Raw genomic sequence first — 14860 nt, forward strand, 5'->3', positions numbered from 1 at the left:
TTCATGGGAATAGCCTATACATTTTGATCTTCTTGAACTACTGTTTCGTGAGCAAATTAGTGCAGAGGATGTTAACAAATTAGTAGCCTTTCTTGTATTTTGTTTAAATCAAAGCATATATCCTGCCTGGTGGCTCTGATGAGTTTTGATGCATAAGATTTATTTTTGACTATTTAGCTTCAACTAACCATCATAAAATCTCATTAGAAATGAGGTGTTTTTGGTGAAACAGTAACATTAACCTATATGCATACTATGCTATACTAATTTGGTTTTGTTATGTAAAATGCGAATTCATTGTTATGTGATCTTCGAGACATTGATTCAGCTTTGATCTTACTTTACTAAATGAGCACCGTTGTGAGAAGTGATAACCTTCTATTTGTAATAATACTAAAGGATGAGTAGTTTTATTGTAAATGATTGGAGTGACCTTCATGGTTCTGAAAGGACAGCGCTAAATAAACTTTGATTTGATCAGCTTGAACACATGGTTACAATACACCCTATTACAGAATTAAAAAAACAGAGGGGTGAACTATCATTTCATATAATTTATTTGCATAGATTTAATCAATAAATCATTTGACCAAGTAGTGAACATAAATCATTAATACGTAGAATTGCAGGAAATTAGTTTTAAAACAGCCATAAAATAAAGCTTTGGTGTAGTGTATTCATGCATCTAAATAAACGATCATCTAAATGCATTATTACCTTCATATTTTGATAGCAGAAGTCACATGTAAGTGTCAAGTGTAGACACAGCGTCAGTGGTCTAGACCTGTCTTTTTAATGCGACCAAGCAGAAGTTGCACAAATGTAGATGCGGCCTCCTTTGAGTCAAGCACACTACAAAGCAATTGAATAGTAAATCCGGACAGGTTTGTTCAGAATATTGTACCTGCGGGGAACCAGTGGGACAGGTAGCCTAGGTCTCACAGGTAACAAAAAGCATGCTGTACAACTAACCACGTTATATTCACGGGTTGCACTTCTACAAGGTGAGATAGAGATGTGTCACACGACCATGCAAAACCATCATGCTACCTTTATTAGTTGCAGCTGGTGTAGTTGCATTGTACATTCTCTATGTTGAAACTATTTTCAAAAGCTCAAAATGTAAAGCAAATGCAGCGATGGCAGGGAAGACTGTAATAATAACAGGTAAGTTAGAAAATATTTTGTCCTTTAAAAATGTTTGACTGCTTTGAAGGCCTTTATTCCCAGAGACTGAACCGAATGTCAGTCTTGCCATGACATTGTCATTGTGAGAGCTCAATATCTAATCATCAGTGGCAATTTTAGCATGTTTATTTATTTATTTTTATTTCACCTTTATTTAACCAGGTAGGCTAGTTGAGAACAAGTTCTAATTTGCAACTGCGACCTGGTCAAGATAAAGCATAGCAGTTAGACACATACAACACAGAGTTACACATGGAATGAACAAAACATACAGTCAATAATACAGTACAAAAAAAAAAAAAAAAGTCTATATACAGTGAGTGCAAATTAGGTAAAATAAGGGAATTAAGGCAATAAATAGGCCATGGTGGCAAAGTAATTACAATATGTCAATTAAACACTGGAATGGTAGACGTGCAAAAGATGGATGTGCAAGTAGAGATACTGGGGTGCAAAAGGAGCAGAATAAATAAATAAATAAATACAGTATGGGGATGAGGTAGATACATGGGCTGTATACAGATGGGCTATGAACAGGTGCAGTGATCTGTGAGCTGCTCTGACAGCTGGTGCTTAAAGCTAGTGAGGGAGATGGGAATCTCCAGCTTCAGAGATTTTTGCAGTTCATTCCAGTCATTGGCAGCAGAGAACTGGAAGGAAAGGCGACCAAAGGAGGAATTGGCTTTGGGGGTGACCAGTGAGATATACCTGTTGGAGCGAGTGCTACGAGTGGGTGCTGCTATGATGACCAGCGAGCTGAGATAAGGCGGGGCTTAACCTAGCAGAGACTTGTAGATAACCTGTAGCCAGTGGGTTTGGCGACGAGTATGAAGTGAGGGCCAACCAATGAGAGCGTATAGGTCGCAATGGTGGGTAGTGTATGGATGTAAATCTTGGTGGGGCAAACCCCACCAGGCCTAATCCCCGACCTCAGTAATGCTCTTGTAGCAGAATGGAAGCAAGTCCCCGCAGAAATTTTCCAACATCTAGTGGAAAACCTTCCCTGAAGAGTGGAGGCTGTTATTAAACCAAAGCGGGGACCAACTCCATATTAATGCCCATGATTTTGGAATGAGATGAGCAGGTGTCCTCCTACTTTTGTCCATGTAGTGTATCATTAAGTCCAAAAATGAATGTAGCAACTGCTGATTGCCCCTTTAATCAAATAACCCATGAACATTTTTAAATTGCGCCAGGTAGTCTACCTGTTAAGAGCGTTTGATTCAGCAACCAAAAGGCTGCTGAATCAAATCCCTGAGACAACTATAAGTAAAAAATCATTGTGCCCTTGAGCAAGGCACTTAACCCTAATTGCCCCTGTAAGTCCCTCTGGATAAGAGCGTCTGCTAAATGTAAAAATGTGGTGTCATCTTTGTTGCTGTCTCATACAGCCTTTAGTAGGCGATGCTACTGTACCTCAGGGCTTGAATCAAGTTTTAATCAGGTTTGCACTTATGGAACTGTCCATGTCTTGTTCATTCTATAGGTGTGAACACTGGCATTGGAAAAGCCACTGCTATGGAGCTTGCCAGGAGGGTTGCAAGAGTAATCCTGGCATGCCACATCCAAAAGAAAGCTGAACTTGCTATAAGTGATATAAAAAGGGTGTGAGAATCTGATGAAAATCAATTATTCCAAATTTGTTTTCGAATATTCATTAGTGAGATGTACCATTAGAAAAAAATGGTATGCCTGTAAATATTGGCCTAGCAAGTGTTATTTGTATTTCAGAAGACGGTCAACACTGATGTGTTGTACATACAGTTAGACCTGGGGAGCCTCCAGGCAGTGCATTCTTTCACTGAGACCTTCTTGAAGACAGAGGCTCGACGCGATCTGCTCATTAACAGTGGTCATATTGTAATAAAAAGAAGACATGAGTGGACTGTATTGCACCATCTCTGATTAATCTTTAGTTCTGGTGGCGGATGGGCACACAGCTGATGGCTTTGCTATTGAGTTTGGGGTCAACCACCTCAGCCACTTCCTGCTGACCTGTCTTTTGCTGGACCACCTGAAGGAGTGCACTGAGGGCCATGTAGTCACACTGGGCTCCATGACATATTGCTGGGGAAACATTGACTTTGATGCCCTTGTCACTAATAAACACCTGGGCACCGGGAGGTACAGCTGGCAGTTCTTCCACTCTTACTACTAAAGCAAACTGTGCAATGTTCTCTTGAACCACGAGCTGGCCAAGAGGCTGAAGGGGACCAATGTCAATTGCTACGGTGTTCACCCAGGTTGGTAATTTCCTTCAAAATGATTAAATGGTATGTCTGTCACAATGAACAACAATGAGTCCCTCCCATACTACCTCGCCTCACCTCTAAATTAGAAATGTAGTAACTAGAAAACTCACTCTCAAGGCTGGTTTCCATTAGAGGTTCCACGGGTCTCCTTTGAGTTAGGGAAGACTGCTTTCAGTTACTATGTCCCTCAGTCCTGGAATGGCCTATAGGTCACTCTAAGACTTGATTATTTGGTCCCAAAAGGTGAATTTAATAAAAAATGTAACCAATGGAAACTGCATTTCTTTTTATTGATTGTACATATTAGTTTCTACTGCCCTTCTGAATGTAACATCATTTATTTGAAATTTTGTAACTGTAATTTTGTAGTGATAATGCTTGAATTGTTGCTCACATTGTTTGAACTGTTGTTCTCAGGGCACCTTTGGAAATGAGACCCTGGTCTCAATAGGTTCCCCTGGTTAAATTAAAGTTCATAAATACACTCTACAAGTCATGGGTTACAGGCTAAGGGTGTGCATTTTCCTGTGTTGGGTAGTTATCAGTTCAACTGTGTTCTTTCCATTAACTCACATCTCTATTATGTTTGGCCCCTGTAGGAGTAGTGAAAACGGAGCTACCCCGAAACTGCAGCTTGTGGCAGAAATTCATCATCAAGCCAATAGCCAGACTGTTGTTCCTGGATCCAGAATCCAGTGCCCAGACTACACTCCACTGTCCCTGCCCCTGAGCGGGCGTTACTTCTTCTGCTGTGCGCCGCAGAACATGGTTGCCAAAGACAAAAACTACGCTGTCGCTAAGAAGTTATGGGAAGTTAATGAAAGTGGCCTGTTTTAAGGTGGCTGAGTGGCCTGTTTTAAGGTGGCTGAGTGGCCTGTTTTAAGGTGGCTGAGTGGCCTGTTTTAAGGTGGCTGAGTGGCCTGTTTTAAGGTGGCTGAGTGGCCTGTTTTAAGGTGGCTGAGTGGCCTGTTTTAAGGTGGCTGAGTGGCCTGTTTTAAGGTGGCTGAGTGGCCTGTTTTAAGGTGGCTGAGTGGCCTGTTTTAAGGTGGCTGAGTGGCCTGTTTTAAGGTGAAGGAGACCCTTTTACACACTGCTACAAGATTCAACCACTCACTTATGGACAATTAATTTTTGCAGTTTGCCCTTCACAGAAAATGTAATACATAACATTGTATTGTTCATTTTCCCTCTTTTTGTCCCCCCAGACACAGTATAAAAGGAAAGGAAAGACATTAAGTTGTGTATAAAAAAAACTCAACCAAAATGTATATGAAATGGTGCCATTTCATATTTCTATTATGATTTGAGGCTTTTGGTATTGTTCAGCCAGTGCTGAGAAAGACATTAACAATAGTTGGTGGTTTACAGATCTGGTGGAAAATGTACCTGGTATGACTCAATTGATTAATGTGACAAGAAGAAACTGCTCATACTGCACCATTGATGTTGGTGACATTGATATCCACCTGTTTGTGGTGTCTTGTATTGACGATTATGAGTAAGTGTACCTAGGACAGGTCAAAGATTTATGTAGCTCTAGTAGAAATGGTTTTGGCATATTATAATAAAAATGATACACGTGATTGACTTCCCTAGGCGTTACCTTATTGTCATCACTGTAATTTCAAATAGAATAGGGCTCTATCGGATATAACACAGTGACTAATTCCAGCATGTTACCTACCGCACTAGCAGTGTTGGAAGCTACTCTGAAAATATATAGTTTGCCAAGCTACCAATTATTTCACAATGGAAGAAGTTAAGCTACACTAAAGCTACCCTTAAGAAATATATATTTTACTTAACTAAAGTTTCTTAGAATTATTTTTCAATGCTTTGTGAAAATACATCTGAAATGTCGTAGACTGCAAATTGCAAGAACAGATCGCTGTAGTCAGATGTTAACAGAATGTGTAATTTAGTCTACTGAACACAAAGTGAGAATTAGGGAGATCTGATGCTGAAAAAGAAAGGACATTCTTGCCTATTTCACCTATTTTATTTCAGCAAAAGTAGTAGTGTGTAGTTCCAGTAGCTATCTATGTGTCACGTCCTGACCAGTATAAGGGTTATTTGTTATTGTAGTTTGGTCAGGACGTGGCAGAGGGTATTTTGTTTATGTGGTTCGGGGTGGTGATTTATTTAGTAGGGTGTTGGTTTAGTTAGTTCCGGGTTTTTGGGGTTATGTTCTATGTTTGTATTTCTATGTGGTCTCTAGTCTTTTGTATTTCTATGTCTAGTTTATTGGGGTTGGACTTTCAATTGGAGGCAGGTGCTTTCTAGTTGCCTCTGATTGAGAGTCCTATATATGGGTATGTGTTTGGTTTAGTGTTTGTGGGAGATTGTTCTTAGATTGCTGTTATTTTGTCGTTCATCAGTTTGTTATTTTTCCTTCTTTTCCCGTCAATAAAGAAGATGAGTATACATGTCCCTGCTGCGTTTTGGTCCTCTCCTTACGACAACCGTGACACTATGCCACTACATGGCAAAAAAAGTAATTAACAACTGAAATCACTACTAATATTTGAATTTAGTTAAACAAGTTACTGCAAAATGTAATTCAATTACTAGTTCAATCAAATTCAATCAAATGTAAGGCCCTTCTTACATCAGCTGATGTCACAAAGTGCTGTACAGAAACTCAGCCTAAAACCCCAAACAGCAAGCAATGCAGGTGTAGAAGCACGGTGGCTAGGAAAAACTCCCTAGAAAGGCCAGAACCTAGGAAGAAACAAAGAGAGGAACCAGGCTATGAGGGGTGGCCAGTCCTCTTCTGGCTGTGCCAGGTGGAGATTATAACAGAACATGGCCAAGATGTTCAAATGTTCATAGATGACCAGCAGGGTCAAATAATAATAATCACAGTGGTTGTAAGGGTGCAACAGGTCAGCACCTCAGGAGTAAATGTCAGTTGGCTTTTCATAGCCGATCATTTAGAGTATCTCTTCTGCTCCTGCTGTCTCTAGAGAGTTGAAAACAGCAGGTCTGGGACAGGTAGCACATCCAGTGAACAGGTCAGGGTTCCATAGCCGCAGGCAGAACAATTTAAACTGGAGCAACAACACAACCAGGTGGACTGGGGACAGCAAGGAGACATCAGGCCAGGTAGTCCTGAGGCATGGTCCTAGGGCTTAGGTCCTCCGAGAGAGAAAGAAAGAAAATTAGAGAGAACTAGTTGAATTACATGTAATTCACTTCTCTCCAACAATGCACACTAGTGAATGTAATGTGCATTTGCATGTAGTGTAATTAGACTGCATACTGGAACATATTAGCTACCTTGTATACAGTGCATTTGGAAAGTATTCAGAACCCTTGACTTTTTCCACATTTTGTGACTTTATAGCCTTATTCTAAAATGGATTCAATACTGTTTTTCCTCATCAATTTACACACAGTACCCCATAATAGCAAAGCGAAAACAGGTTTTTAGAAATGTTAGCAAATTTATTACAAATAAAAAACATACTGTTTACCTAATGATTCAGACCCTTTGCTATGAGACTCGAAATTGAGCTCATATGCATCCTGTTTCCATTTATCATCCTTGAGATGTTTCTACATCTTGATTGGAGTCCACCTGTGGTTAAATCAATTGATTGGACATGATTTGGAAAGGTACACACCTGTCTATATAAGATCCGTAAGGTCTGTCTATATAAGGACTTGTCCGTGGAGCTCCGAGTCAGGATTGTGTAGAGGCACAGATCTGGAGAAGGGTACCAAAACATTTCTGCAGCATTGAAGGTCCCCAAGAACACAGTGGCCTCCATCATTCTTAAATGGAAGTAGTTTGGAACCACCAAAACTCTTACTAGAGATTGCCGCCCGGCCAAACTGAGAAATCGGGGGAGTAGAGCCTTGGTTAGGGAGGTGACCAAGACCCCGATGGTCACTCTGACAGAGCTCCAGAGTTTCTCTGTGGAGATGGGAGCACCTTCCAGAAGGACAACCATCTCTGCAGCACTCCACCAATCAAGCCGTTATGGTAGAATGGCCAGACGGAAGCCACTCCTCAGTAAATGGTCTGATTAAACCAAGATTTAACTCTTTGGCCTGAATGTCAAGTGTCGTGTCTGGAGGAAACCGGACACCATCCTTACGGTGAAGCATGGCGGTGGTGGCAGCATAATGCTGTGGGGATGTTTTTCAGCGGCAGGGACTAGGAGACTAATCAGGATCGAGGGAAAGATGAAACGGAGCAAAGTACAGAGAGATCCTTGATCAAAACCTGCTCCAGAGCACTCAGGACCTCAGACTGGGGCGAAGGTTCACCTTCCAACATGACAACGACCCTAAGCACACAGCCAAGACAACGCAGGAGTGGCTTCAGGACAAGTCTCTGAATGTCCTTAAGTGGCCCAGCCAGAGCCCGGACTTGAACCTGATCGAACATCTCTGGAAAGACCTGAAAATAGCTGTGCAGCGACACTCCCCATCCAACCTGGAAGAGCTTGATAGGATCTGCAGTAAATAATGGGAGAAACTCCCCAAATACAGGTGTGCCAAATGTGTTTACATCCCTGTTAGTGAGCATTTGTCCTTTGCCAAGATACGCCACACCTGTCAGGTAAATGGATTATCAAGAAGCTGATTAAATATGATCATTACACAGGTGCACCTTGTGCTGGGAACAATAAAATGCCACTCTAAAATGTGGAGTTTTGTGACACAACACAATGCTTTGAGGGAGCGGGCAGTTGGCATGCTGACTGCAGGAATGTCCACCAGAGCTGTTGCCAGAGAATTTTGTATTTTTAGGCCTGTGGGAGTCCTAGAGCACAGCAACCGACATGTTTGTGAGAGTCTCACCTTTCCACAGAAAAGTGTGTACCCCGAACTGTTTGGATGCTACTGACAGAAGTTGGCAGATTGGCTGTACCAACTACAGATGAGTCCCAAGACGCTTGTGGGAGGTCATAGAGCAAAACAGAGAACACCATTGTGTTCTTCTTTCCGTAGAGGGGTCATAAACTTTACAGGCAATTTTGTGAGAAGACTGATTTTCGGGATGTGTCATGGTCTTACAAAAATCGTTCTAGCTCTGTCACCTTTCACCATAGATGCGGAAGTGCGACATCGGAAGATTCTGGGGATTAAGACTCATCCAATGCAAAAAAAAACATATCTCTAGTTTAAATTGATGTATTTTTATGGTGATTTCTTGTATTATACTAATTAGATTTCCAGGGTGGGGCGAGGAAATCGACTCTCGGGGATTTTAAAACAGTCATCTTGGTTTTCATTTGAAGCATATTTTATACATCGCTTGTTTGTTCCATTTGCGAAGACATTGGCAACTTTTTATTTCTAATCAACTTTGTTCTGAAGTTATCAGTGGTCACAGAGAGACAGGTAAACCATGTGATTCAATGATCTTCTGTGTATAAAGTGACACGGGACGGCAAAAAAAGCATCCAATGATGTACTTAACTGTTCTATGAGTGGTCTGGGGCAGCCATCAGACCTGCCTAGTTAAATACATTTTTTCATTAAAAAAATTAAATAAATAGCGTTTAAGTGCGAAGTTAATAACGATGGTTTGGTGAAACAGCTCTGAGATTTAATGATGCTCCTACGAAGGTTCTAATTATGAATTTTGCCTTAAGAAGCTTTTGGTAAACTGGGCCCTGAATTTTTGCCTAGTCTCGTGGGTGCTCTCATAACTTAAAAACTACTCAACAATGTGGTTGCACCTGCTGCAACAGCTAGGGCCTGCCTTTGTCTGTGTGAATGGGTGAGCTGGGATCTTGTTAGATATTTTCACTCTCAATCATTAGATTGAAAGGTAAAATAAGATTATTCTGTGAAACAGCTCTGAGATTTAATGATGCTCCTACGAAGGTTCTAATTATGAATTTTGCCTTAAGAAGCTTTTGGTAAACTGGGCCCTGAATTTTTGCCTAGTCTCGCGGGTGCTCTCATAACTTAAAAACGACTCAACAATGTGGTTGCACCTGCTGCAACAGCTAGGGCCTGCCTTTGTCTGTGTGAATGGGTGAGCTGGGATCTTGTTAGATATTTTCACTCTCAATCATTAGATTGAAAGGTAAAATAAGATTATTCTGTGAGGCACACTTACCCCAAAGTATAATAATACAACTGAAAAAAACTACAATTTTAAAGTCTTATCTGTTTCGTGAGATAACGTGTGGACATGCAATATCATCGATGAACGTTAGAGGGTAGTGTTGATTATCGTACTAGGTATGTTCACCCTCTGAAGGATGAAGAAAATATATAGTTTACTTCCTGGAGGAGGCGGAGTCTTGAAATCACGCTGGCTAGCACCTGGAGTAGATGTTGAATGATATTGGTCTGGATTTTTAGAAAAGCATAAACTGAAACGAATTAGCGTAATATGTAGTTTTAATTCAGGCAATATTATATGTTAAAGTTTTGTTTTTACGACGTGGTGTCCAGTCTGCATACGTTTTAACAAGTTGACTAGCTACGTTAGCTAGCTTGCCATGCTTTCCGAAGGACATCTGCGTGACTGATGGTGGTAGGCGCTCGTTTATTTAAAGTTGACCATCCAGTCACAGTAGCTATAGAGCCATTTATGTATTTTCATCTTAAGAACATGGGGACTTGGAATTTGGCGTGTCAGTGTTCCAGGATGTTCGTCAACAGTAGATTGTTGAATTTGGTATCAGAGTCGGACATGAGAGTGGGCTGTCACTTTGCGTCCTACCATTGCGCTAGTGCTCTCCTCTGGCCTAAGGACAGCAGAGCCAAACCAGCAGAGAGGTGGCGACGCAGTGCTATAACCAGCTCTGGAATGCGACACAGGCCTGCTGTGTCTGAAGTAGGAAACTACAAAGCCGAAGGTCAGTCTGAAGACATAAAGGATGACCCAGAGACTCCAGCCTCCAGAAATGTCTGGAGGAGAGAGACTTCAGTATCCCAGGAGAGGAAGCCCAATGCAGACAGCAGAGTATCATCTGAGTTCCAGAGAGGTGCCCCAATCCAACGGGAGAGGAAAACAAATATAGACAGCAGAATGTCATCTGAGCTCCGGAAGCTCAGCCTGGATGACTTTCCAGAGGAGTGTGAGAGGCTAGTAAAGGACTCCAGAGAAAGACTGTCCAAAGAAGAACACAGGAATTATGAGACGTTGTTTGGTGTGTCTCCCTGTCTCCTGGCTCTCACCCAGGGCAGAAGGAATGCACACAGGTTGTTTGTGAAGGAGGGTGAGGCCTCTCGTAGGGCCTCCGTACGACAGGTGTGTGAGGAGGCCCATAGACAGGGTGTGCCGATCCAGAGGGTTAGTAAGAATGACCTGAACAAGATGTGCTCAGGAGGGGTTCACCAGGGCTTATGCCTACAGGCCAGTTGTTTGGGTTTCCTCACAGATGACAAGACCTCCAAGCCCCCCAGGGACAGCAGTCACATCCCCCTCTGGCTAGTCCTAGATGGAGTGCAGGACCCAATGAACCTTGGTGCCATCCTGCGTTCTGCATATTTTCTTGGGGTGGACAGAGTTGCTAGCAGTCTTCGTAACAGGTAGCCAAACCTAATATTCAAGATCTAACTTTGTTTTGTAAGACTAAGTAATAATTTATCGAGTTTGTGGCTGTAATATGTGTTGTCTCTTTGCTTCTAGCTGTCCGTTGACACCAGTTGTGAGTAAGGCCAGCTCGGGTGTAATGGAGGTCATGAGAGTATATGGCTATGACAGCCTCACAGATATGCTCAAGGTACTGTACCTGTCCTAATGCATTTTAGCCTGGCCATGCACTGGTCAGCATACTTTCAGAATATCACTATTTGGCTTGAGTATTTTCTGAATGTGTTTTAACTTTTGTCTTTACTGTTAGCTGTTTTGACCTATAGGTAACTGCCAAAACAAAGGAAACACTTGAGTAAATGAGGGATGAAAAGTACAGTGGCTTCAGAAAGTATTCACACCCCTTGATTTTTCCACATTTTATTGTCACAGCCTGAATTTAAAATGGATTTAATTTAGCATGTTTTATGTCACTGGCCTACACACAATACCCCATAATGTCAAAGTGGAATTATGTTATTTAACCCCTTTTGTTCTGGCAAGTCTAAATTAGTTCAGAAGTAAGAATGTTCTTAACAAATCACATATGTTGCGTGGAAGGTCCCTGAGTTGGGCAGTTTGGATGGTGTATCAATACACCCAGTCCCTACAAATATACAGGTGTCCTTCCTAACTCAGTTGCTGGAGAGGAAGGAAACCACTCAGAGACTTCACAATGGTGACTTTAAAACAGAGTTCAATGGCTGTGATAGGAGAACTTTGTACTTACTCCACAAGTTACTCCATTATACTAACCTAATTGACTGAGTGAAAAGAAGGAAGCCTGTACAGAATATGCCTCCTGTTTGCAGCAAGGCAGTAAAGTAATACTGCTAAAAACTGTGAATGTGGCTGAGTTACAGTTTTGACTTAAATATGCTTAAAAATCTATGGCAAGACTTGAAAATGGTTGTCTAGCAATGATCAACAACCAATTTGACAGAGCTTGAATAATTTTAAAAGAATCATGGACAAATATTGTACAATCCATGTGTCCAAAGCTCTTAGACTTACCCAGAAAGACTTGCAGCTGTAAGTGCTGCCAAAGGTGACTCTAACATGTATTGACTCAGGGGTGTGAATACTTATGTAAATGAGATCTCTGTATTTCATTTTCAATACATTTTTAAAAACATGTTTTCACATTGTCATTATGGGGTATTGTGTGTAGATGGGTGAGGAAAAAACAAAAATGTAATCCATTTTGAATTCAGGATGTACACAACAAAATGTGGAATAAGTCAAGGGGTATGAATACTTTCTGAAGGCACTATATATTGAAAGCAGATGTGATTCCTAAGTTAATTAAACCATTAACAGGGTCATGTATAAAAATGTCCAGTTGCCCATTATTTTGGCTACTGTGGCTCGAAGAGATCTGTGACTTTAAAAGAGGGGTCTCAATGGAGCATAGGGGGGTTTAAAGGGTGTGTTTGTCACCAGAACTCAACCCAATTGCACATTTATGGGAGATTCTGGAGCGGTGCCGAAGAAAGTGTTTTCCATCAACAAAACACCAGATTATAATTTCTCGTGGTTGAATGGTGTTGCATCACTCCAATAGAGTTGCAGACGCTTGCAGACGCTTGTAGAATCTATGTCAAGGCCCATTGATACTGTTCTGGAGGCTATTGGTGGCCTAACGCTCTATTGAGACACTATGTTGGTGTTTCCTTTATTTTGGAAGTTACCTGTAAACATCAACTGTTAGGGTGTTGTTACTGTTTGATAGTCCTCACTAGCTGATGACCAGGGTCTGTTCTGTGCAGGTGAAAGTGGCACAAGGCTGGCAGGTTATTGGCACAGTGGGAGCTGAAGCAGAGAACTCCCATGTTCCTGTCATGAAATGTTCCAAATTCCAGATGACCAAACCTACGCTTTTGCTGATGGGTAAGTTTTTCCTGTGCGTGTCCGTGGACCATGCGTGAGTTTTATTTGCTTTCGCTTTCCTAACTCCACCCTGGTGTGTCCTCACTCAGGTGGTGAAGGGGAAGGTTTGTCCCGGGAGCTGCGTCTGCAGTGTGAGGTCATGCTCACCATCCTACCCCGCAGAGATCTGCACCCTGGGGTCGAGTCCCTCAATGTCTCTGTGGCTACAGGTAAAGTCCACCACTAGACTATCTGCATTCATTGTCTCTGAAAAAGAAAAGAGATGGAATACTTTATCTATGCTCTCATTCAGTGTGATTTAACCATCCCCTTTCTTCCCCTCCTCCCTTCTGTTCTTCAGGCATCCTGCTGCACTCTCTGTTGTCGTCCCGTAGAGGTGGCCATTGATGCCCGACTAAACTACACAACTCAATGTGTTTACTTTGGAAGCCCTCGCTGGGCTTAATGACTGGATTTACTTCATCAATTGGCATTCAGGATGTCTGAGAGGCCTGGATGGCTGATTGATTGTGCTGAGGCAGCTGATGTGCCCTGGCCGTGCTGCTCTGCACTGCTTTGGACCGTCATGCTAGCTACTTTTCTGAATGTAAACATAGTATGAAGTAATGAAAATAAATAAAACCTTGTCTACTCAGTTATTGCATTCTTTGCAACTTTCTAATGTTAGCCGCTTGGGTTTTTAAGACTTTTGCACATGTGAATGTTGAATCCATAAAAATATAAATGTTTATGAGAATGTGGTGCCTGACGAAAGAGCTGCTGTTGTCAGAATGGGTCAGTGGCTTCGGTTCAGCTAAATTGATTGCAAATGCTGGTTTTGAATAGAAAGGGAGGGAGGGGAATGGCCACAGGCTCTGGGCTATTGCTTCTGGTCAGGGCTGTTTAAAATTGATCATGGGAACAAGCGGCTGCTATTGATAGGCCACATTTGTCCTTTTATCACTGTCAGAATTTAACCACGGGGCTCATTTATAATTAATGTGCACACATGAATTTGTGTGTGTGTATAGTTTGTGAACATTATCACAAATCTTCAGGATTCATCAGAAGTTTAATTGTTAGGACTTGTTCTTTATTGAGCGTATATTTAACAATTGCCTCAGACCATACTTATGCTTATGAATTAGATTTAACAGATTTACATATCTGTTTTTGTTACAATCTGAACCTATAATTACAAGGATTGCGTGCTTCCATTGAAAACATGTTTTTGTGGGAATGTAATTATCTCTACAGTGTAAATACTCTCCTACAACTCAGAACAGTGCAGTGGTAGCTGATGAATCTTTCTATATAATTCATGAATAGCTTTATTATAACCAGACCTATTTGTTATTTCCCGGTGTGCTGCAGTGCTTGGCCATACAGCCATAGTTGAGGAGCGGCTGTGAATTGGCCTGAGGTACTTGGTTATTTATAAAAAAAAATATATGAACGCAACATGTGAAGTGTTGGTTTCATGATCTGAAATAAAAGATCCCAGAAACATTTCATATGTACAAAAAGCTTATTTCTCTCAAATTTGGTGCACAAATTTGTTCACATCCCTGTTAGAGAGCATTTCTAGTTTACCAAGATAATCTATCCACCTGACAGATGTGGCATATCAAGAAGTTGATTAAACAGCATGATCATTACAGTGGTGCACCTTGTGCTGTGGACAATAAAATCCCGCTCTAAAACGTGCAGTTTTATTACAGCACAGTGCCACAGATGTCTCAAGTTTTGAGGGAGAGTTCAATTGGCATGCTGGCTGCAGGAATGTCCACCAGAGCTGTTGCCAGAGAATTTAATGTTCAGTTCTCTACCATAATCCGCCTCAAATGTTGTTTTAGAGAAATTGGAAGTACGTCCAACCAGCCTCACAACTGCAGACCACGTGTAACCATGCCAGCCCAGGACCTCCCCATCTGGCTTCTTCAGCTGTGGGATTGTTTGAGACCAGCCCTCTGGACAGCTGATGAAACAGGAGTATTTCTGT

At 41.6% G+C, this 14860-nt stretch overlaps 1 protein-coding gene and 1 pseudogene across 1 annotated transcript; both read left to right on the forward strand.

The window, feature by feature from the left end:
* The first annotated feature begins 991 nt into the window (after nucleotides 1–991).
* On the forward strand, nucleotides 992–4490 carry LOC115149128 (retinol dehydrogenase 12-like; annotated as a pseudogene).
* A 5194-nt stretch (nucleotides 4491–9684) lies between these two features.
* mrm1 (mitochondrial rRNA methyltransferase 1 homolog (S. cerevisiae)) lies at nucleotides 9685–13513 on the forward strand. The gene is made up of 5 exons (XM_029691668.1): nucleotides 9685–10946; nucleotides 11047–11140; nucleotides 12759–12879; nucleotides 12969–13088; nucleotides 13220–13513. Exons 1-5 carry the CDS (start codon nucleotides 9940–9942, stop codon nucleotides 13264–13266), a joined length of 1389 nt encoding a protein of 462 aa, XP_029547528.1. The 5' UTR covers nucleotides 9685–9939; the 3' UTR covers nucleotides 13267–13513.
* Nucleotides 13514–14860: the final 1347 nt, after the last annotated feature.

Source organism: Salmo trutta, chromosome 15 (genome assembly GCF_901001165.1).
Source record: "Salmo trutta chromosome 15, fSalTru1.1, whole genome shotgun sequence".
In the NCBI taxonomy this organism is placed as follows: domain Eukaryota; kingdom Metazoa; phylum Chordata; class Actinopteri; order Salmoniformes; family Salmonidae; genus Salmo; species Salmo trutta.